The sequence below is a fragment of the Schistocerca cancellata genome, chromosome 1 (assembly GCF_023864275.1).
Source record: "Schistocerca cancellata isolate TAMUIC-IGC-003103 chromosome 1, iqSchCanc2.1, whole genome shotgun sequence".
Lineage (NCBI taxonomy): Eukaryota > Metazoa > Arthropoda > Insecta > Orthoptera > Acrididae > Schistocerca > Schistocerca cancellata.
In genome coordinates this window covers 390,776,001-390,799,945 of record NC_064626.1, presented here as the reverse complement: position 1 = coordinate 390,799,945, position 23,945 = coordinate 390,776,001, and the positions used below count along the sequence as shown (strand labels likewise).

General features: G+C 38.6%; 1 protein-coding gene across 5 annotated transcripts in view; it reads left to right on the top strand.

The window, feature by feature from the left end:
* LOC126175571 (telomeric repeat-binding factor 2-interacting protein 1-like) overlaps nucleotides 1-23,945 on the top strand; it is a 200,572-nt gene that overhangs the window by 83,778 nt on the left and 92,849 nt on the right. For all 5 annotated transcript variants that reach the window (XM_049922465.1, XM_049922456.1, XM_049922440.1 and 2 more), the window contains 2 exons: nucleotides 20,305-20,400; nucleotides 20,533-20,628. In XM_049922465.1, the coding sequence (XP_049778422.1) occupies nucleotides 20,305-20,400; nucleotides 20,533-20,628 (192 nt within the window). The remainder of the gene's footprint in view (nucleotides 1-20,304; nucleotides 20,401-20,532; nucleotides 20,629-23,945) is intronic.

Sequence of the window (23,945 nt, the reverse complement as noted above, 5' to 3'; positions counted from 1 at the left end):
CCTTCAGGGTTAGCTCATCAGACTACACCATGACAATGCCAAACCCCATACAGCCCTTATGACACAGGAGAAAATCAGGAAAATGGGTTGGAAAATTGTTCTTCATACCCCCTACAGTCCGGACTTGGCTCCGTCTGATCTTTAGTCATCTGAAGGCTCACCTGTACGGTAAAACATTTGATAGTGAGAAAAACCTTATTTCTTGTGTCAAGCGATGGTGTAAAAGTCAATGCCGAGAATTTTACCAAAGTGCATTTACATCATGGAAAAATGTTTGGCCAGATGCATCACAGCTGATGGAGGCTATATTGAGTAGGCTCAATGTATGTTAAATGTTCCAAGTATGTTCACAAAAAATTTCATTCTCCTCCTGTGTAATATAAAACAATTAGAGATGACTGTTCAAAACTTTTTGAATGCCCTTTGTATAAGCAAAATATCAAAGTCGCTGTTGAAACAAGGCATTTTCTTCTGGTGTTCTGTTTTATCAGCTAACATTTACACTGGGCTAAAGTACTTTATCCATTGATAATTGTGCTTCATCTGTTCAACAGTGTAATGCTTCTGCTGATATACCTGTCCTTTCAGTGCATGCTTCAGGAAAACACCTCGTGTGTACAGATCTGCACAGTTAAATAGCCATGTTGTTGTTGTGGTCTTCAATTCAGAGACTGATTTGATGCAGCTCTCCCTGCTGCTCTATCCTGCGCAAGCCTCTTCATCTCCCAGTAGCTAATGCATCATAAATCATTCTGAATCTGCTTAGTGTGGTCTCCCTTTACAATTTTTACCATCCATGCTTCCCTCCAATACTAAATTGGTGATCACTTGATGCCTCAGAACATGTCCTACCAACTGATCACTTCTTCTAGTCAAATTGTGCCACAAATTCCTCTTCTGTCCAATTCTAATCAGTACCTCCTCATTAGTTACGTGATCTACCCATCTAATCTTCAGCATTCTTCTGTAACACCATGTTTCAAAAGCTTCTTTTCTCTTCTTGTCTAAACTGTTTATCATCCATGTTTCATTTCCATACACAGCTACACTCTATTCAAATACTTTCAGAAAGGACTTCCTGACACTTAAATCTATACTTGATGTTGACAAATTCCTCTTCTTCAAAAACGCTATCCTTAACATTGCCAGCCTACATTTTATATTCTCTCTACTTCAACCATCATCAGTTATTTTGCTGCCCAAATAGTAAAACTCATCTACTACTTTAAGTGTCTCATTTCCTAATCTAATTCCCTCAGCATCACCTGACTTAATTTGACTACATTCCATTATCCTCGTTTTGCTTTTGTTGATGTTCATCTTATATCCTTCTTTCAAGACACTGTCCATTCCGTTCAACTACTCTTAGAAGTCCTTTGCTGTCTCTGACAGAATTACAGTGCCATCAGCAAAATTCAAGGGTTTTATTTGTTCTCCCTGGATTGTAATTCCTACTCCAAATTTTTCTTTTTGTAGGTTTGCCTTTCCTTAACCTAGCTTCTAAGATAAGTCGTAGGGTCAGTATTGTCTCGCGTGTTCCTACATTTCTATGAAATCCAAACTGATATTCCCCGAGGTCAGCTTCTACCAGTTTTTTCAATCGTCTGTAAAGAATTTGTGTTAGTATTTTCAACTGTGACTTATTAAACTGGTAGTTCGGTAATTTTCACATCTGTTAGCATCTGCTTTCTTTGGAACTGGGATTACTATATTCTTATTGAAGATTGAGGGTACGTCTTGCTCACCAGATGGAACAGTTTTGTCATGACTGGCTCTCCCAAGGCTATCATTAGTTATACCAGAATGTTGTCTGCTTGTTTCAACTTACGTTTTTCAGTGCTCTGTCAAATTCCTCATGCAGTATCACATTTCCCATCTCATCTTCATTTACATCCTCTTTCCATTTTCATAATATTGCCTTCAAGTTCATCGCCCTTGTGTAGACCCTCTATATACTCTATCCACCTTTCTGCTTTCCTTTCTGTGCTTATGACTGGTTTTCCATTTGAGCTCTTAATATTCATACAGGTGGTTCTCTTTTCTCTGAAGGTCTCTCTAATTTTCCTGTAGGCAGTGTCTATCTTACCCCTAATGATATATGCTTTTACATCCTCTAGCCGTTCCTGCATAGCCATTTTGCACTTCCTGTTGTTCTCATTTTTGAGACATTTGTATTCCATTTTGCCTGCTTCATTTACTGCATTTTTAAACTCTCTCCTTTCATCAACTAAATTTAGTATCTTTTACGTTACCCAAGGGTTTCTACTAGTCCTTGTCTTTTTACGTATTTGATACTCTGCTGCCTTCACAACTTTACCTCTTAAAGCTACCCATTCTTCTTCTACTGTATTCCTTGCTCCCTTTGAAACTCTCTGCAACCTCTAGTTCATTTAGTTTATCCAGGTTCCATCTTCTTACATACCTACCTTTCGCAGTTTCTTCATTTTTAATCTACAGTTCATAACCAGTAAATTGTGGTCGGAGTCCACATTTGCCCCAGGAAATGTCTTACAATTTAAAACCCGTATCCTAAATCTCTGTCTTACCATTATGTAGTCAGTCTGAAACTTTCTGGTGTCTCCAGGTCTCTTCCATGTATACAACCTTCTTTCGTGATTCTTAAACTAAATGTTAGCTGTGATTAAGTTATGCTACAGTGCAAAATTCTGCCAGGCGACTTCCTGTTTCATTCCTTACCCCCAGTCCATATTCACCCACTACTTTTCCTTCTCTTCCCTTTCCTACTATCAAATTCCAGTCCCCATGACTACTAAATTTTCGTCTCCCTTAATTATATGAATAATTTCTTTTATCTCATCATACATTTCTTCAGTCTCTTCATCATCTGTGGAGCTAGTTGGCATATAAACTTGTACCACTGTGGTAGGTGTGGGCTTCATGTCTATCTTGGCTACAATAATGCATTAACTATACTGTTCATAGTAGCTTATTAGAGTTCTTATTTTTTTATTCATTATTAAATCTACTCCTGAGTTACCCCTATTTGATTTTGTATTTATAACCCTGTTTTCACCTGGCCAGAAGTCTTCTTCCTCCTGCCACCGAATTTCACTAATTCCCACTGTATTTAACTTTAACCTATTCATTTCCCTTTTAAAATTTTCTAACCCCACTGCCTGATTAGGGGATCTGACTTTCCATTCTCCGATCCGTAGAACACCAGTTTTGTTTCTTTTGATAATGATGTCCTCCTGAGTAGACCCTGCCCGAAGATCTGAATAGGGGACTATTTTAATTCTGGAATATTTTACCCAAGAGGACACCATCATCATTTAACCATACAGTAAAGCTGCATGCTGTCGGGAAAAATTACGACTGTAGTTTCTCCTTGCTTTCAGCCATTCCGTGTACCAGCACAGCAATACAGGTTAGGTTGATGTTACAAGGTCAGTTCAGTCAATTATCCAGACTGTTGCCCCTGCAACTAGTGAAATGGCTGCTGTCCCTCTTCAGGAACCAAACATTTGTCAGGCCTCTCAACACCTACGGTATGGCTATATTAATCGCTCAGGCACACAAGCCTCCCCACCAACGACAAGGTCCATGGTTCATGGAATGGAAAGGGGGGGGGGGGGGGTAATAGCCATAACCCCATACAAATGACCCTGTCTTTTTGATAAAGGCATAATCCATTGGTGGAAATGGTTCAGAGGCCATAATATTGCCAGGGAATGCTGGAACTATTAACTCTCCAATTGCCACAATTTTTTGTCCATCAATTGGCTTTGGCGCCACATTATGATGTTATGATGGCACACATCCCTCTGCTCCTTGCTGCCCTATGATCTGCTGAGTGTGACTTCCCTGACTTCTGTTTTCTCTCTCTTGTGAAAGATTTTCTAACACTTTCTAAGATGAAATGAAATGTCATGTGGCTAGGGCCTCCCGTCAGGTAGACCTGTCGCCTGGTGCAATTCTTTTGAATTGACGCCACTTTGACGACTTGCATGTTAATGAGGATGATATGATGATGATGATGATGAAGATAACACAACACTCAGTCCCTGAGTGGAGAAAATCTCCAACCCATCCCGGAATCGAACCAGGCCCCTTTGCATGGCATTCCATCGTGCTGATCACTCAGCTGTCGAGGTACTTTCCATGATGGTAATTGTGGACAACGTCATTGTGCTGACCTGAATGTATGACTACTGTGGTAATATACATTATAACAGAACAAGACTTTTGGTGGGCTTGTAGTGAACACTGTATGTACTTCAATAAGTATTCTACTATTCTCAAACAATATGTGCCATATGAACTTATGATAAACACTTGCTGCTCAGATACTGTGTGCTGTGATAGTTCTTAAAACGAAGCAGATAAATCAGTTTTTTTTTCTTGTACATCTCAACTATGAAACCAGATTTTCACGATGGTATGAGACCTGCCCCAAAAGAATGATTGTATGAGCTGAACATAAAAAGATAGAGGAAACATAATAGCATCTCAAAAATATTATAATAATAGAAATTCCTAGAAGAACCCACAAACAAAAAATGAATACAGAAAACCACTCAGAAGCAAGTGAATGGCTATGTGCCATCCACCATACATTTGTGGAAGAATAGTAGCTTCTCCCCATTTTTCTGCTCTCAGTTGATCAGTCTGTTCTTTGCATTAATTTGAGAGTTATTTGCATAGCCATCAATTGGAAATCATATTTGATAACCTAGATTATCATATGTTGCCTATAGTGTATTTTAGTAAGTTTTCAAAAAGAGCCAAAGACACACTTTGTGTTTTATTTACCAGTTTCACTCTTCAAATGAACAAGAGCATCATCAGAACATATACTGCAAAAGATACAAATTGAGATATTAAGGAGAACTGATAATGATGTTATGTAAAGTACATATCCTATCTCCAGTACAGTGACTTGAGTTTAAAGTTGGCTGACAGCATTAAAGATTGTGTTTAAAGTAGGACAGCTCTAAAGATTAAACTGGCTGTACTACAGTACTTAAACTTATGTGTAGGTACATTGAAATGACAGTAGTAAATGATGACATCAACACCACTGATGATGAAATTGACTGTACAACAGTATGTCCATGGTGTATTATATCTAAAGATAATTTACAACTACAGGAAATGAAATTTTGATTTCAATCACCTCCTTTATGAGCATGTGTATAGGCACCTCACATCTGTACATAGTAGCTTATCTTTCAAAAAATATGATTACATCTGTAAAAATTGAAATATCTTTCAAAAGACATTACAAAAAGTACATATTTAAAAATGTCTTTACAAAAATGCATTCAAAACTACCATTTTTAAAAATATTTATGTTAAAATAATATTTTTGTTGCTTATCTACAGCACTTCATCAATTAACTTGAAAGAACCCATGTAAATTAACTAGTTTTGTTCATTTAATAAATTTTCTGGGTTGTTGTTCTTTTCTGTGAAAATTTCCAATTCTCCAAAAACATTCAACAGTGGATGTTTATCTGTGGAGTGGATAATTTTCATATTGTCTTGAATCTCACCTAATGTATAGTTTTTCTCAAATGTTCTTCCAATGCTGCACGATTCAAATTTAGATTGAATGTTCCTTATAATCTATTTTAAACACTCTTCCAATTTGGCCAATGTATGTGCTCTGACAAATTTGCCAGTTCATTATATGTACTCCTGAATTACAGTATTTTTCCTTATGTATATTCTCTTTGCGTATTAGTGCACACTTAAGGGAGTTGTTAGTTTAAAATGCTACTTTAACTTTCTAACTTGACAAATATCTCGCTGTACAGTCTGTTACTGGCGCTTTGTATGTGAGTGTAATCTTTTCTTTTCTACTGGTTCGCCTGTACTATTGTTTTTCTTTTGTTTAATATGTTTCTGTATAGTGTGATACAGTTTCATTGTATCACATTCTTGGTAATTGTTCCTTAATGCTATCTTTTTGATTGTCTGTAATTCTGTAGCTCTGTCTTCATCTGTGAGTGGTAACTGTAACATTCTGCGTAAAGCTGAATAGAAACAAGTTTTTTGTGCTGGATTGGATGATTTGAGTTATTCCCAGTAATTATACATGAATACGTAGGCTTCTGTAAACTTTAAAAATATTTTCCCATTCAGTCTACTAACTGATAAAGTGAGAAAATTGATGCTACTATGAGTTTCATCTTCAACTGTGAACTTAATTTTTGGATGCATTTGTTTCAGTTTGCCTGGTATTTCATTTAAATCTTGCTTGGTTCCATTAAATAGAATTATACTGTTGTGTACATACTGGTAATAGTATAGTATTTTCTGCTCTATGATGAGGAATGTATTAAAAAATCTAATTTCCAAGTCGTTAAGAAAAATTTCTGATAAGATGCTGGATAAACTATTACCCATCGCTAGACCATCTTCCATGTGGTAAATTTTTCCATTAAAGGTAAAGTACCCAAAATCAAAGCTAAATTGCAAGAAGTCTTAACTGCTCTACTATCTCACCTACTGTCATAGTTTTATGCTGCAGTAAATTACATTTAATTGTATCTAATGTTTCATCAATTACTATGTTCGTAAACATATTAGTAACATCCCAAGAGCCGAAAATCACATCCTCTGGAATATTCATATTTGCTACATTGTTAGCAAATTGGTAGCTGTTTTTAATGCTGAAAGATTTGTCAACTTTGTACATACATTTAAGTTATTTATTGAGTATCTAATTTAGTTCACTATTGGGAGCATATTCACCATTATTATTAATTGCTTTACTTGACTTCTCAGGTTTATGTGTTTTTAACTGAGCTCTTGCTGTAGGAAGCTTTGGATTCATTAACTGCAATCTATTTTTTTGTAATGGGTCAAATAGAAATTGAGAGGCATTAATTTTTCTTTTGAGTTCAGGTTAGAACTTATTGGGTGGGTCTTCGCTAATTTTGTTTGTGCTGTTCTGTTCAAAATACTGTAATGTTTTGTCAGTATAATCTTTTTCAAGTAATTACACTGCCATATTACCCTTAGATTTTATCCCTCGAGGTCATGCATCTAGCAATTTTTTATTTAAAGAGTTTACTATGGTAAGTACAAGTGTATTAGAAGTATTTGCATTTAGTGCATTATCTAGGGCTTTGCTCACTTGTAAAGTTACTTTAGTTTCTTCATTTTTTTTTATTTACCTCAAATACAAATTACTTTTACCCCAGAAATTACTTCTTTAATATCTTCCTTCGATAAATTGTGCTTCACATTATACTGAAGTCCTTTCTCTGATAAGTCTGCTTCACTCTTATTCACCTGTATATATGTTAAATTGACATGCTTATCATAGAATTTAATTTGTATTTCTGAAGCAGTTATGACGCCATCTATAGTGAATTGTTACAAGTTCCTTACAGTGAATAGCTTTACATTTATGTGCAGTATTTTCAACCCTACTTAACACTTCATTTTCCACTGCATTGGCTTGTGGAGAGGTTAGAAGTCGAGGTCTGGTGACCCAGCCAATCTGTGGATGGTTTTTAGGCGGTTTTCCATCTGCCTCAGCGAATGCGGGCTGGTTCCCCTTATTCCGCCTCAATTACACTATGTCGGCGATTGCTGCGCAAACAAGTCTCGACGTATGCGTACACCACCATTACTCTACCACGCAAACATAGGAGTTACACTCGGATGGTGTGAAACGTTCCTTGGGGGAGTCCACCGGGGGCCGAACCGCACAATAACCCTGGGTTCGGTGTGGGGCGGCGGAGGGGTGAAGTGGACTGCGGTAGTCGTCATGGGATTGTGGACCACTATGGCTGCGGTGGGGACGGAGCCTCTCCGTCGTTTCTAGGTCCCCAGTTAACACACAATACAATACATACAAGTATGAATATTCCAGAAGATGCAATTTTCATCTCTTGGGATGTTACTAATATGTTTATGAACACACAAATTGACAAAACTTTAGAAATATTTAACCGTAATCTACTACATCATAAACCTATGGTTGTACACGAGACTGTAGAGCTGTTAGACTTTTTGCAATTTAACCTTGATTTCAGGTACTTTAAGTTCATTCAAAACAATCATTCCCCAATTTCATTGTATAATTACGTTACAAATAGTTTATTTTGAAAATTTTCGGATGCTGACAGGACTATATTTTCATAAGTTACTGGTATGAGTGTTTTGGATACATAATTTTTTTCATAGCAAATCAGCATTTATGGTTCAAGGTTCTGTCAAAGCATACATAATCCCTGAACTTCATTGTATATAAACACAAATAAATGTGCAATTTTGGGAATTGCTAACATTGCCTTTTGCAGAATCTGCAAGCAATTTGTAACAAATCGGCATTTGTGATTTTGTTACTGTAGTATATTTTCTAATTAAAATATTGTTTTACATCTAGTTTCCCCTTAAAGACAAGTAGCTCTATATATTATCTATATTTAATCATAAATTAACTCTGTTTTTGAATATGCTAACAACTATAATTAACCTCAAAATGTTTTAGGAAACTAGTAGTTTTTTACCACAGGTTTTTGTGTTGCTTTAATAGAAATCTCATTTTGTGTATTTGCTTCAGTTCTTAAAGGGAGTAAGCAAATTTTGGCTCAAGTGATTAAAAAATGACCAACAAACTTAAAGTTATTTGTCCATTGCCTTGTAATACATTGCTCCAGCCAAAATGCAGCTACACTGTGAACACTTTTCTCGAACTGAGGATGAGTTGGTTGACATTCGTAAGCAACACAAAATCACCCTGACTATTGTGAAACAACTGGCAGCTGCTGTGAATCGGTATGTTGTAAGAGCTCCCGAAAGTCATGTACCTGTGATACCTATACCAGAGGTACCTTTAGTACTATTCTATCCTGTGGATCCTGTCTCCTCTGCAGGAGGTACAGGATCTGTCATTATTTGTCTACTTGACTCTGAGTGGCATGTCAGTGGTAGATCTTGACATCCTGTATTGGGTGGATGGGGATCAGGAAGGACACAGTGTGTTGTACAGATCCCCCAACAAACTAGTTTTAGGGGCTGCCTTTCACTGAAAGTGAAACCGAGCCAGTGGGAGTCAGTTCACTTTTGGGAAAACTTGTTTTGCCCAGTGTCAGGAGGAGGCAAATGCAAAAGGGTAGGAGTCTGTTAATCATTGGCAATTCAAATGTACAGCAAATGGTGATACCCCTTAGGGAAATGGCAGCAAGGGACAGGAAAGGACACCATGTGCACTCAGTGTGTATGCCCGGGGGCCTCATTCAGCACCTATGAAATCTTCTTGGATTATCAGTGGGGTGACATCTTGTCTTGTTGCAACACTTCAGTGGATTACATGTCCGTCATCATCTGGCAAAAATGATCGATATGAAATCCGTTGATACATTGTGACAAGACGATGATGCCACTCATCTGATAACGGAAGATGATTCCATAGCTGAAATAGGCTGAGGAAGCCTGCAATCACACAAACTTGTTTAACATGTTGAAGAGGCTATTCCAGCAGCCATTGAGGGAACAGGATGCAACCAGCAGCAGATTGTGGCACACGTTGGAACATATGATGCCTATCGTCTGGGCTCTGAGGTCATTCTTGGGTCATTCCAGTAACTGGCAGAGGAGGTTGAGAAGACCAGCCATGGGTTTGAATGAAGCTCACAATTTGCAGCATTGTCCCCAGAACTGATCATGGCTCTTTTGTTCTCAGTCAAGTGGTAGGACTGAACCGGAGACTTTGAATGTTCTGTGACAAGCTAGGCTGTGACTTCCTGGACTTGCAACATAGGGTAGGGAACTATATGGTCCCCCTAACTTGAAACTCAGTACAAGACACAAGACAGGAGCCTGTAGAGGAGCTCTGATTCAAGTTTAAAAGAATGGTTTAGCAGCCACTGGATAGATATTTACTCAGTAGAACAGTTCATAACTGTCATTGTAAAAATAACTTCTAAAGAAACAGAGATTACTGCATAATAGCTGTAAAACAAAGTGTAGGGCTATAGATAAAGAGACAAAGCGTGATGCCTTCAATGACTACCATAGTAGAAGACTGTCAGTAATCTTTCACAGAACTCAAAAAAATTCTGCTCATATGTAAAGCAATACAGACTTCAAGAAGAATATAATAATTCCGATCCCAAAGAAAGCAGGTATTGACAGATGTGAAAATTACCGAACTATCAGTTTAATAAGTCATGGCTGCAAAATACTAACACGAATTCTTTACAGACGAATGGAAAAACTGGTAGAAGCTGACCTCGGGGAAGATCAGTTTGGATTCCGTAGAAATGTTGGAATACGTGAGGCAATACTGACCCTACAACTTATCTTAGAAGATAGATTAAGGGAAGGCAAACCTATGTTTCTAGCATTTGTAGACTTGGAGAAAGCTTTTGACAACGTTGACTGGAATTCTCTCTTTCAAATTCTGAAGGTGGCAGGGGAAAATACAGGGAGTGACAGGCTATTTACAATTTGTACAGAAACCAGATGGCAGTTATAAGAGTCGAGGCGCATGAAAGGGAAGCAGTGGTTGGGAAGGGAGTGATGTGATTCAATCTGTACATTGAGCAAGCAGTAAAGGAAACAAAAGAAAAATTTGGAGTAGGAATTAAAATCCGTGGAGAAAAAATAAAAACTTTGAGGTCCGCCGATGACATTGTAATTCTATCAGAGACAGAAAAGAACCTGGAAGAGCAGTTGAACAGAATGAACAGTGTCTTGAAAGGAGGATATAAGATGAACATCAACAAAAGCAAAACGAGGATAATGGAATGTAGTCAAATTAAGTCAGGTGATGCTGAGGAAATTAGATTAGGAAATGAGACACTTAAAGTAGTAAAGGAGTTTTGCTATTTGGGGAGCAAAATAACTGATGATGGTCGAAGTAGAGAGGATATAAAATGTAGACTGGCAATGGCAAGGAAAGCGTTTCTGAAGAAGAGAAATTTGTTAACATCAAGTATAGATTTAAGTGTCAGGAAGACGTTTCTGAAAGTATTTGTGTGGAGTGTAGCCTTGTATGGAAGTGAAACATGGACGATAAATAGTTATAGACAAGAAAAGAATAGAAGCTTTCGAAATGTGGTGCTACAAAAAAATGCTTGAAGGTTAGAAGGGTAGACCCCATGACTAATGAGGAGGTACTGAATAGAACTGGGGAGAAGAGAAATTCGTGGCACAACTTGACTAGAGGAAGGAATCGGTTGGTAGGACATGTTCTTAAGCATCAAGGGATCACAAATTTAGTATTCGAGGGGAGCATGGAGGGCAAAAATCATAGAGGGAGACCAAGAGATGAGTACACTAAGCAGATTCAGAAGGATGTAGGTTGCAGTAAGTACTGGGAGATGAAGAAGCTTGCACAGGATAGAGTAGCATGGAGTGCTGCATCAAACCAGTCTCTGGACTGAAGACCACCACCACAACAACAACAACAACAACAACAACATGTAAAGGCTGTTAGTGGCACCAAGTGAATGAGACACGAATTGAAATTGAGGGTAACAAAGCAAAAGTTGAAATGTGTAACTCCATTTTCAAATGTGGCTTTACGCAGGAAAACCCAGGAGAATTGCCCCAATTTAATCCTCACACCACTGAAAAGGTGAATGAAATAAGTATTAGTGTTAGCAGTGTTGAGAAACAGCTGAAATCATTAAGATTGAGCAAAGCTCCAGGCCCCAATGGAATCCCTGTCAGTTTCTGTATTGAATTTGTGTCTGAGTTAGGCCCTCTTCTAACTATAATCTATCATAGCTATCTCAAACAAAAAAATGTTCCCAGTTCTTGGAAAAAAGCACAAGCCATGCCCATCTACAAGAAGGTAGCAGAAGTGATCCAAAAAATTACTGTCCAATATCCTTGACATTGATTTGTTGTTGAATCTTAGAATATAATTAGGTATCTTGAACAGAATGACCTCCTCAGTGCCAACCAGCATGGATTTCGGAAACATCGGTTATGTTAGATCCAACTCGCTCTTTTCTCACATGACATACTAAAGTTTTAGGTCCAGGCAATCAGATAGATGCTGTATTTCTTGATTTCTTGAAACCAATGGACTCAATTCCAAACCCCCATTTATTGTCCAGTGAAATTTGTGACTGGACTGAGGACTTTTCGTTAGGGAACACACAGCATGTTATCTTGGATGGAGAGTCATCGTCAGATGAAGTAACTTTGGGTGTGCCACAGGGAAGTGTGTTGGGACCCTTGCTGTCCATGTTGTATATTAATGACCTTGCAGACAATATTAACAGTAAAATTAAACTACCTGAAAGAAGCTGCATAAGTATTCATTCAGATATTATAAGATTTCAAAGTGGTGCAGAGATTGGGAGCTTGCTTTAAATATTCAGAAATGTAAAATTTTGCACTGCATAAGCCAAAGAAATGTAGTATCCTGTGGCTGTAATATCAGTACAATCGACCAACTCATACAAATACTTTGGTGTAACACTTTGTAGGGATATAAAACGGAATGATCACGTAGGTTCAGTCATTGGTAAAGCGGATGGTAAATTCGCTTCATTGGTAGAATACTGGGGAAGCACAATCAATTTGGTGCCACATTATGATGTTATGATGGCACACATCCCTCTGCTCCTTGCTGCCCTATGATCTGCTGAGTGTGACTTCCCTGACTTTTGTTTTCTCTCTCTTGTGAAAGATCTTCTAACACTTTCTAGGATGAAATGAAATGTCATGTGGCTACAAAACAACAAGGAGTGCAAGCCCCCTCCATGAAAAACACTACCACATCATAACACCATCGATTTCACTAGTTGCAGGGGCAACAGTCTGGATAATTGACTGAACTGACCTTGTAACATCAACCAAACCTGTATTGCTGTGCTGGTACACGGAATGGCTGAAAGCAAGGAGAAACTACAGTCGTAATTTTTCCCGACAGCATGCAGCTTTACTGTATGGTTAAATGATGATGGCGTCCTCTTGGGTAAAATATTCCAGAATTAAAATAGTCCCCTATTCAGATCTCCGGGCAGGGTCTACTCAGGAGGACATCATTATCAAAAGAAACAAAACTGGTGTTCTACGGATCGGAGAATGGAAAGTCGGATCCCCTAATTAGGCAGTGGGGTTAGAAAATAGGCTGCCCCTCTTCAGGAACCAAACATTTGTCAGGCCTCTCAACACCTACGGTATGGCTATATTAATCGCTCAGGCACACAAGCCTCCCCACCAACGGCAAGGTCCATGGTTCATGGAATGGAAAGAGGGGTTGTCCATCAATTCACAAATGAGATTGCTTACAAATCACTCGTGTAACTATTTTTAGAGTAATGCTCAAGTGTATGGGACCCATACCAGATACTGCTAATAGGAGATATTGAACGTACACAGAGAAGGGCAGCGCAAATGATTACAGGATCTGTGGGAGAGTGTCACAGAGACACTGAAGGAGCTGAACTGGAAGACTCTTGAAGATAGAAATTCAACTACAATGTTTCCTGGTGAACGTCATCCGCCAGTGTGTGTAGTGCCAACAGTAAATTTCAGGAATGGGCTTTAAATGATTACTCTAGGAATGTACTATAACCGCCTACATATCGCTAGCATAGGGATTGTGAGGACAAGATTAGAATAATTACTGAACACACAGAGGCCTCCAAACAATCATTCTTTCTGTGCTCCATACCTGAATGGTATATCTAGTACAAGGTTGTACCGTTTGCCATGAACCACATGGTGATTTGCGGTGTAGAGATGTAGATGTAGATGTAATGGAAAAATTTACCACCTGGGAGATGGTCTACCAATTGGCAATAGTTTATCTAGCATCGTATCAGAAATTTTTCTTAATAACTTGGAAATTAGATTTTTAGATAAATTTGCCAATACCACAGGTATGTTGACAACATTATAATTCTTTTCTAAGGTACCAAGGAAAATTTAAATGAAATGATAGACAAGCTCAGCCAGATGCATCCAAAAATTAAGTTCACATTGAACATGAAACTGATAGTCGCATCAATTTTCTCATTTTGTCAATTAATAGATCAAATGGGAAACATATTTTTAAAGTTTACAGGAAGGTTACATATTCAAGAATAATTATTGGGAATAACTCAGATCATCTAGTCCAGCACAAAAGAGCTTATTTCTGTTCAACTTTACACAGAATATTACAATTGTCACTCACAGATGAAGACAGAGCTGCAGAATTACAGACAATCAAAAAGATAGCTTTAAGGAACAATTATCAAGAATGTGATATGATGAAATTGTACCACTCTACACAGAAAAATATTAAATGAAAGAAAAAGGCACTTTAGTCTGGAACGGAGCTATCGCTACGGTCGCAGGTTCGAATCCTGCCTCGGGCATGGATGTGTGTGATGTCCTTAGGTTAGTTATGTTTAAGTAGTTCTAAGTTCTAGGGGACTGATGACCTCAGATTTTAAGTCCCATAGTGCTCAGAGCCATTTGAACCATTTTTATGAACAGGTGCTAGATCATGTTGAAAGATGCAGTTGCCATCCCCGAATTCCTCATCAACAATGGGAAGCGAGAAGGTGGTTAAAGCATCAATGTAGGCCTCCGAATTTTACTGTTAGCACTACACACACTGGCGGATGACGTTCACCAGGAATTCGCCATACCCACACTCCACCATCGGATCGCCACATTGTGTACCATGATTCGTCACTCCACACAACGTTTTTCCACTGTTCTATCATCCATTGTTTGTTCTCCTTACACCACGTGAGGCGCCGTTTGGCATTTACTGGTGTGATGCGTGGCTTATGAGCAGCCACTCAACCATGAAATCAAAGTTCTCTCACCTACCACCTAACTTTCATAGTACTTGCAGTGGGCCCTGATGCAGTTTGGAATTTCTGTGTGTTAGTCTGGATAGATGTCTGCCTATTACACATTACAACCCTTTTCAGTTGTCAGCGGTGTCAGTCAGTCAACAAACAAGGTCGGCCTGTACTTTTTGTGCTGTACATGTCCCGTCACGTTTCCACTTCACTATCACATTGGAAACAGTGGACCTAGGGATGTTAAGGAGTGTCAAAATCTTGCGTACATACGTATGACACAAGTGACACCCAATCTCCTGACCACATTCAAAGTCAGTGAGTTCCGTGGAGCACCCCATTCTGCTCTTTCATGATGTCTAATGACGACTGAGGTCACAGATATGGAGTAACTGGCTGTAGGTGGCAGCACGATGCACTAATATAAAAAATGTATGTTTTGGGGGGTGTCTGGATTCTTTTGATCACATAGTGCACGTTGGCCAAACTGGAAGAACATTTAAAATATGTTATAAGGAACATTGAGTTTAAATTCAAATTGCACAACATTAGATGAACATTTGATAACAACTAAACATACATTATGTGAGACTGAAAATAGTATCAAACTATACACACTGCAGATAAAGCACCTCTGTTAAAAGTTTTGGAAGAATTCAAAATTTTCATAAAATAGAAGAAAAACCCGCAAAATTTATTAAATGAATAAAATGATTTTAATTTACATGGGTTCTTACAGTTATTTGATGAAGTGCTGTAGATGAGTAACCAAAATGTAACACCTGCTGTCTGATACTAACATAAATATTTTTGAAAACTGTAGTTTCGACTACATTTTTATAAAGACATGAATATAATAGAAAGAAACATTCCACATGGGAAAAATATATTAAAAAACCAAGATGCTGTGACTTACCAAACGAGGACACGCAGGTAGATAGACACAATAAAAAACACACACACACACATTTCAAGCTTTCGCAACCCATGGTTGCTTCATCAGGAAAGAGTGAAGGAGAGGGAAAGACGAAAGGATGTGGGTTTTAAGGAAGAGGGTAAGGAGTCATTCCAATCCCGGGAGCAGAAAGACTTACCTTAGGGGAAAAAAGGGACAGGTATACACTCGCACACACACACATATCCACATATACAGACACAAGCAGACATATGTAAAGGCAAAGAGTTTGGGCAGAGATTTCAGTCGAGGTGGAAGTACAGAGGCAAAGATGTTGTTGAGTGGCAAGTGTTGTACGAGGGACGGCAACTTGAAATTAGTGGAGGTTGAGGCCTGGTGGGTAACGGGAAGAGAGGATATATTGGAGGGCAAGTTCCCATCTCTGGAGTTCTGATAGATTGGTGTCAGTGGGAAGCATCCAGATAACCCGGACGGTGTAACACTGTGCCAAGATGTGCTGGCCGTGCACCAAGGCATGTTTAGCCACATGGTGATCCTCATTACCAACAAACACTGTCTGCCTGTGTCCATTCATGCGAATGGACAGTTTATTGCTGGTCATTCCCACATAGAAGGCTTCACAGTGTAGGCAGGTCAGTTGGTAAATCACGTGGGTGCTTTCACACATGGCTCTGCCTTTGATCGTGTACACCTTCCGGGTTACTGGACTGGAGGGTGCATGGGACAGGTTTTACACCAGGGGCGGTTACTCCAGTCCTGTAACCCGGAAGGTGTACATGATCAAAGGCAGAGCCATGTGTGAAACGAGATTTACCAACTAACCTGCCTACACTGTGAAGCCTTCTATGTGGGAATGACCAGCAACAAACTGTCCATTTGCATGAACGGACACAGGCAGACAGTGTTTGTTGGTAATGAGGATTAACCTGTGGCTAAACATGCCTTGGTGCATGGCCAGCACATCTTGGCACAGTGTTACACCGTCCAGGTTATCTGGATACTTCCCACTGACACCAACCTATCAGAACTCCGGAGATGTGAACTTGCCCTTCAATATATCCTCTCTTCCCGTTACCCACCAGGCCTCAACCTCCGCTAATTTCAAGTTGCCGCCCCTCGTACATCACTTGTCACTCAACAACATTTTTGCCTCTGTACTTCCGCCTCAACTGACATCTCTGCCCAAACTCTTTGCCTTTACATATGTCTGCTTGTGTCTGTATATGTGCAGATGGATGTGTGTGTGTGTGTGTGTGTGTGTGTGTGTGTGTGTGTGCGCGCGCGCGCGCGAGTGTATACCTGTCCCTTTTCCCCCTAAGGTAAGTCTTTCCGCTCCCGGGATTGGAATGACTCCTTACCCTCTCCCTTAAAACCCACATCCTTTCATCTTTCCCTCTCCTTCCCTCTTTCCTGATGAAGCAACCATGGGTTGCGAAAGCTTGAAATTTGTGTGTGTGTTTTTTATTGTGTCTATCTACCAGCGCTTTCTCGTTTGGTAAGTCACAGCATCTTGGTTTTTTAATATATTCTTATAAAGACACTTTTAAATATGTGTGTTTTTAACATAGTTTGAAAGATAACCTAATTTTTACAGATGTACTCATATTTTTTGAAAGATAAACAGGTATTTTAAGATGTGAGATGCCTGTACACATACCCAAAAAAGAGACGATTAAAATGTATATTTCATTTTCTGTAATTGTAAAATATCGTTGAATACACTATACTATGGATGTTACAAGTCCATCTTTGGCATTGTCATTGTTTACTACTGTAGTGTAAATGTACTTAAACATAAGTTTAAGTACTATAGTGCAGCCAGTTTAATCTGTATAGAGTTGTCAGCTAACTTTAAATGCAATCTCTAATGCTGTCAGGCAGCTTTAAACATGTCACCATACTGGAAATGGAATATGTACTTTATGGAATGTCAATGTAAATTTTTCCATATTATCCCAATTTGTTTCTTTTGCAGTGAATATTCTGATGATGCTCTTGTTCATTTGAAGAATGAAACTGGTAAATAAAAACTACAAAGTGCATCTTGTGGCTGTTTTCAAACATTTATCTTTAGCAGTTGCTCACCCTGCAGGCAATGCCTGCTCTTGCATATTTTAGTGTTTGTGATGTAAGCTTTTCACTTATTGTCGTGAAATGCTTTACAAGGTAATGTCAAGAAGTTTCTGTAATTGTTTAAAAACAAAATACCTAATGTATTTATATTTTTTCACTTTCCTACTGCATTCACATATCTGCACTAGTGCCAATACAGTTCCTGAAACTTTCCTGGAATCCTTTGTTACAGAGCTGTTTTCGTGTTGTGTTCTCCACCATGTCTTCAGAGTCAGCATTTTGTTGATACTGAAATTTTATTTTTAATTATGAGAACAGCTACAAATTGACATATGAATGTTTTACATGTGTGAGCAATGTTCAAGTTTAGCAATTACAGTTCCTGGCTAGAAATGCTTAAGCATTAGTGATTGCTCTGCAGGGCTATTGTCACACAATAAAGTTAGGTAATCTGCCCATTTTTTCTGAATTTTCTTTCTGATAGCATGTCTAGCAAGTCTTCAGTGTAGAGGACATTCATATGAAGTTCTTTAGTTGCAGTCTGGCCATTTGTGATGAACTCATAATAAATGATATCCACTTAGTACTTCAGTTTTTATTTTCACTTGCATGAAAGTTGCTACCCTTAAGGCAAAAACAAACAATGGAAAATCCAGGATGGAATGTAACAATATAATGAAAAGGAAAGTTGCTGTTCACCATATAGTGGAGATGCTGAGTCGCAGAAAGGTGCAACAACAAAAATGTAGAAAAGTTAGCTTTTGGCAAATAATGCCTCCCAATCTTATACAAAAACAGATCTACTCTGCCTTATCTCTCCAGTCACCCATCGGTCCCCAAAGCCCCACTGTCCAGCCACAGAGGCTCATTCCCCTCATGACTCAGTACACCCAGGACTGGAGCATTTGAATTAACAGTCTCTACCAGGGTTTCAACTACCTCTTCTCGGGACCAAAAATGAGAAATGTCCTTCCCACTATCCATCCTACCTATTCCACAGTAGTTTTCTGCTGCTCACCGAACCTACACAATATCCTTGTCCATTCTACACAACCCCTGCTCCCAATCCCTTGCTTCACGGCTCATATCCCTGTAGTAGATTTAGATGCAAGACCTGTCCCATACATCCTTCCACCACCACCTACTACAGTCGGTCACAAACATCACCTATCCCATCAAAGGAAGGACTGCCATTGAAGCCAGTCATATTATCTACAAGCTAAGCTGCAACCACTGTGCTGTATCCTACATGGGCATGCCAGCCAGCAAGTTGTCTGTTCGCATGGATGGTCACTGACAAACTGTGGCTGAGCACGCTGCCCAACACGATGTCCTTCATTTCAATGACTGCTTTGCAGCCTGTGACACTGGGATCCTTCCCACCAACACCACCTTTTCTGACTTGCGCAGGTGGGAACTCTCCCTGCAATATATCCCAGATTTCCGTAACTGTCTTGGCCCTACCCTATGTTAGTCATTGTTCTTACCCATCTAGCCCCTTCCCTGTTCTCTGTCCAGCTCTACACAGTCCTCTGTTCCACCAATCCACCCAGTCTTTTTACTTCTCTCCTTTTCCGCTACCCTCTCTCTCTCTCCCACCCTCTGTATAACCTCCCGACTGCACCTAGCTGCTCCACTCTCGACCTCATCCCTGCACACTGCCAACAGCACTTCACTGTCCCCCAACCCTATCCTGCTATCCCTCACCCTACCCATCCCAGCCTCCTCATTGCCCCCACCTGATTGCCTCTCCCATAATTTGCTGCTGCTCACAGTCTGGCTCCAACTGCCAGAGACTGTGATAGTGTGTGTGTGTGTGTGTGTGTGTGTGTGTGTGTATGGGTGCACACATGTGCAGTGCATGTTGTCTATTTCTGACAAAAGCCTTGTTGGCCAAAAGCTAGCTTTCCGACAAATTTTTTGTTGTGCCTTTCTGTGACTCAGCATCTCTGCTATATTTTGAGAACTGTGGGACATAATAAACCAAAATTAGTGTCCATTTGTCATCTGCGTGATTTCATGGTAGCAATGGCAGCAGTCTTGAAAGTCAATGTGTGATCACACTTGGATGTCATCTCTAGTGCATTCGGACAAATCACAAAATGCTGGAACACTTGTGATTTTTTTTATTTTCTAATTTCCTTAGGCTTTTTCAATATTTAAAGAGTCTTGAATAGTGATTTTGATTGTAAGGCATGATATTTGATTCACATACTATCATTAAAGGTAGTGTTTATGCATAATTGGTTTTCGGTTTTGTTCTGTCATCAATGACTAAGACATCAGTTAATTAACCCATTGCAAATATAGAGCACTTTCTACAGCATGTATGCCGTTTCTTCGTAGGTGCCAACGAAAAAAGATTAAATTTCCATTGGTGATTGTCCAACTACCTTTTGCCTACCAATTTCAGGAACTTTTTGACTTCTGTCACATATAATCATTGTAAATATTATTGATAACTGAAATTGTTTTCCTGCTGAATTGCAATACATACTAGAATGTTACTTTCTGTTTTGTGTAATGAAATTGCGTTTTTAAACTGTAAACCATATTTCTCTTTACTGCTAGCCCCTGTGGATCTTCTGTAAGTACTGATGCCAGCAGTCTTGAAAGGGGCTGTGGTCAGAGGCTCCCAGAGAAACGTAAACCATTCAGAATCATCAGGTATGGAAAGACTTTTATTTTAGTTGCCCAGTAATATTTGAGTTTTGTTAGTGAATAATGTTTCTCATATTTTTACCATTACTGTCTCTTTCTGTGTTGAATTATCTGTGTCAAATTGTTACCTTTTTCTAGATTCCGTGAATCTTCTGAAAGTGACAGTGATGGTTGTCCAGGAAATACAGACGATCAGAGACTTCAAGATATATGTCTGGTAAATAGATCTACCAGGTGTGTTAAAATTTTTATTGTCAACAGCAGTACTATTACTCCCATGGGATTTCCCTGTGTTAATCACTGTGCCTAAATTAATAAATAATATTCTACATGTGAAGGTGGGTTTGTGTATGTGTCATATATGCTGAAACGTGTCATGCTGTATTCATTATGTTCCTTATTCACTTTTAATATTATTTTTGACATGATTTAATATCTCTCTGTTCTCAATTTCTTGACTCCATAACTTAACATATTGAAAATTATATTTTATAAACATAATTTGTATTAATTTTATTATGCTAATTATCTGATACTTGCCGTAAGTTGCTACACAGTGCCACTGCTGAAATCCGTGAGCAGCAACTTTGTCTGGAGCTAGATCACTGTCAAATTGATTCTGAGTGAGTTAATTTTGTATCAGTATTCAGTGTGTGTTAACAACCGTCCAAGATAAGCTGATCATAATCAGCTTAGTACTGATTCAAGGGAGTAGGCAATATTGAAGGTACAGACTGAAGCTGTGAGGTACCAGATGGCACTTGTACTATCTGCTAGTCATGAGAGGATCAACTCATGTGACTGTCAGTGTCAGTAGTGGAGCTGTGCATTACTCATCAGTGCCGTCCTTCCAGCAGTATCAACAGTTTCCTCATCTGTGACCCGGTTGATATCTACCAAGGACACTAACCTCCCATCCACCCACCCGTCTCTCTCCTGCATCCTTTAACTGGCCTGTAGGATCAGAAATGTCTTGGGAAGTTGGGAAATATCTGGGCTGTTGCCAAAAAGGACAACTTTCATTAATTCTTCCCCACCTTATACATTTCCTTCAAGAGGCCTACTTCTTTCTGAGGTTATTTCTGAAATCAGTGAAGGTATTTTAAATGCGTCTTGAGACTCCAAAGAAATGTATGTGTCTTTTAGTACCAAATGTGTTTCATTTTATTAAAATAAAATAACATCAGTGGTCTTAATGAAACACATATACCACTTGCCTTGCTTTCTGCATCTAAAGCAGTTCATTACAAAAGATGTTGATGTTAGTATTTAAGATTTTTGCTCACATCAGGAAACCCCATCTGCTAGCAAGTTTTTTTTAGATATTTCCTCATTTGCACCTATTGTTTCTTGTACTGTTACTGCAAAGACAGATTGTCAATTTATGGCATAGCTTACCCTTGAGATCTCAAAATTTGAAAGAGAAAAATGGTAAAACTTGTCTTGAAATCAGGGAAATATCAGAGAATTTCACATGGGGAAACTTGTGGCAAACCTGCATGCTGACTGGGTCTGGCAGCACTGAGAGGCTGCAAAGGGCTGTTTAGGTCCAGATTCTACAACTGGCTGCACTCTGGGTTGATATTAGCTGGTTCAGTGACAAGGGGTCCATCTCCATCATACCCTGTTGTCATCGTGTAGTTTAGTTGTGGAGACTGTAGTGGGTCATTCCATGTCAAAGGAACCAATATTAAAAAGTTTCTCCACTCGACCATCTCCAAATCTCGCGAAATTTGGTGTGAAGTTTCTATAAGGTCTTTGATGGTTATTCACTGAATTTCAGTCCAGTGTCTCCAGTGGTTGAATTTTTAGGGACTCTTAAAGAGAGGTTACTCATCTTTGCATCATATATGAAGGTGCAAATGTGCCAAGTTTGCTAGGCTTTTTTAAAAATTCCTAGCAAACATTTGGTCATTTGCTTTAATATATGTAGACAACATTTTATGCTGAATGGCAGCAATTATGAATTTAGCCACACCCAAATATAGATACAAGCCTCAAAAGTGGCTAACAAATTCACCTTACTATTTGAGAGCCAAGATTTGACTGAACATTGCTACTTTTTGTATGAATCAATCACACCAAAACTTCAGAGGTTTATTCCTACCTATGATGTCTATATATGGATCAAATTTAATTAACATTCGATGCCTAGATGAAAAGATACGCATCTGCGAAATGGGCCAAAATTTTCGGTATGCGAATTTTAGGATATTGTTGAGGAGCAATATTGCAACTGTGTCTTTTTGAATCCTTTTTTTTCCCCCTTGCTACAGCTGGAAAGAGCGTTCTTTAAGATTTCAAAGCTATGTTGTTTAATATCTGGATCTTGCATTTTGATGCGTAAGAATACCTATCAAAAGTAGGGAAAATGGATTATCGATAAATAGAAAAAAATCAATACAATTTGAAGTTATAAATCAAAATATGTGTAATTGTAGTGTCATTTAATGGTATAAGATTTGAGCCTGTGGTTTAGGAAATGTAAATATACTAACAAGAAGTGTTTTTACACTATTTTACAGTATAGATTATAAATATAATAAAACTTCATAAAATGCTCTTAAGACTATAAAATCTCAAAGATCATAAAGGAATGCTATGTTGATTTATAATGTTTTAACCCTACAAGACTGTTTCTGTTGGTATTATAATACAATCTTAGTGTTGAATACTGAGTGTTTGAATAATCAGTGATCATCGTTGTAGTTGAAGATAAGCACTAAAACAATATCTTTTGATAACGTAATTTGCATATTTTATATACAAACAAGACTGAATATGTTACAAGTAAATTATAAAAACTGTGGAATTTTAAGTGAAAGATTTGTAGACATCACCATGTGTAACAGCATCTTACATTAAGCTTTAAACCAGCGTATTCATGAGTTTTCAAAGTTGGTTGTTATAGATTAATAAACTATGCTATGAAATGAACCAAGAGATCCTTGCACCCTGCTACTTTTGTGGATCAGATGGAGCTGATTAAGTCATCGCCATTTTATTATGGCAAAAATCAATTACAATCAGTTGAGGAAGCTTCTGTGATTTAGGTCTGGGCTTGATTTTACTGAATGTGCTCAAATTTGTTCGTACCATGATGCCTTGTTGATGACAAAATTTCAGTTCCTGGAGAAGACTTGCTACATCCTATTTTGTTAAGAAAAACACATAACCAAGAAGGCTTTAACACCAGTAGCCATTGCAATGTCTGATAGGTTGAAATTACTGACTAGTGAAGTTTTTAAAATTGGTCAGAAAATTTCTACCAAATGTAGACAAGAAATGGCCCAAAAAGAATAACCCTACCAGGATAAGCAAGAATCACCATCCTCTGAAGACATGGATGTTGTTGATGCTTGCTTTCCTGCCAGTACTTCATTATTATCACTTGGAGAATCACCATTAAAGCTTAAAGAGATCAGCAAAAGGGATTCAATGGGAAACATAAAGCATGAAGTTCCGAAAGCCCAAGGTAGCATTACTAAGGTAATTGCCACAACTGCTGGTGAGAGCCAAGTATATATTGCTCAGATACAAATGGAAGAATG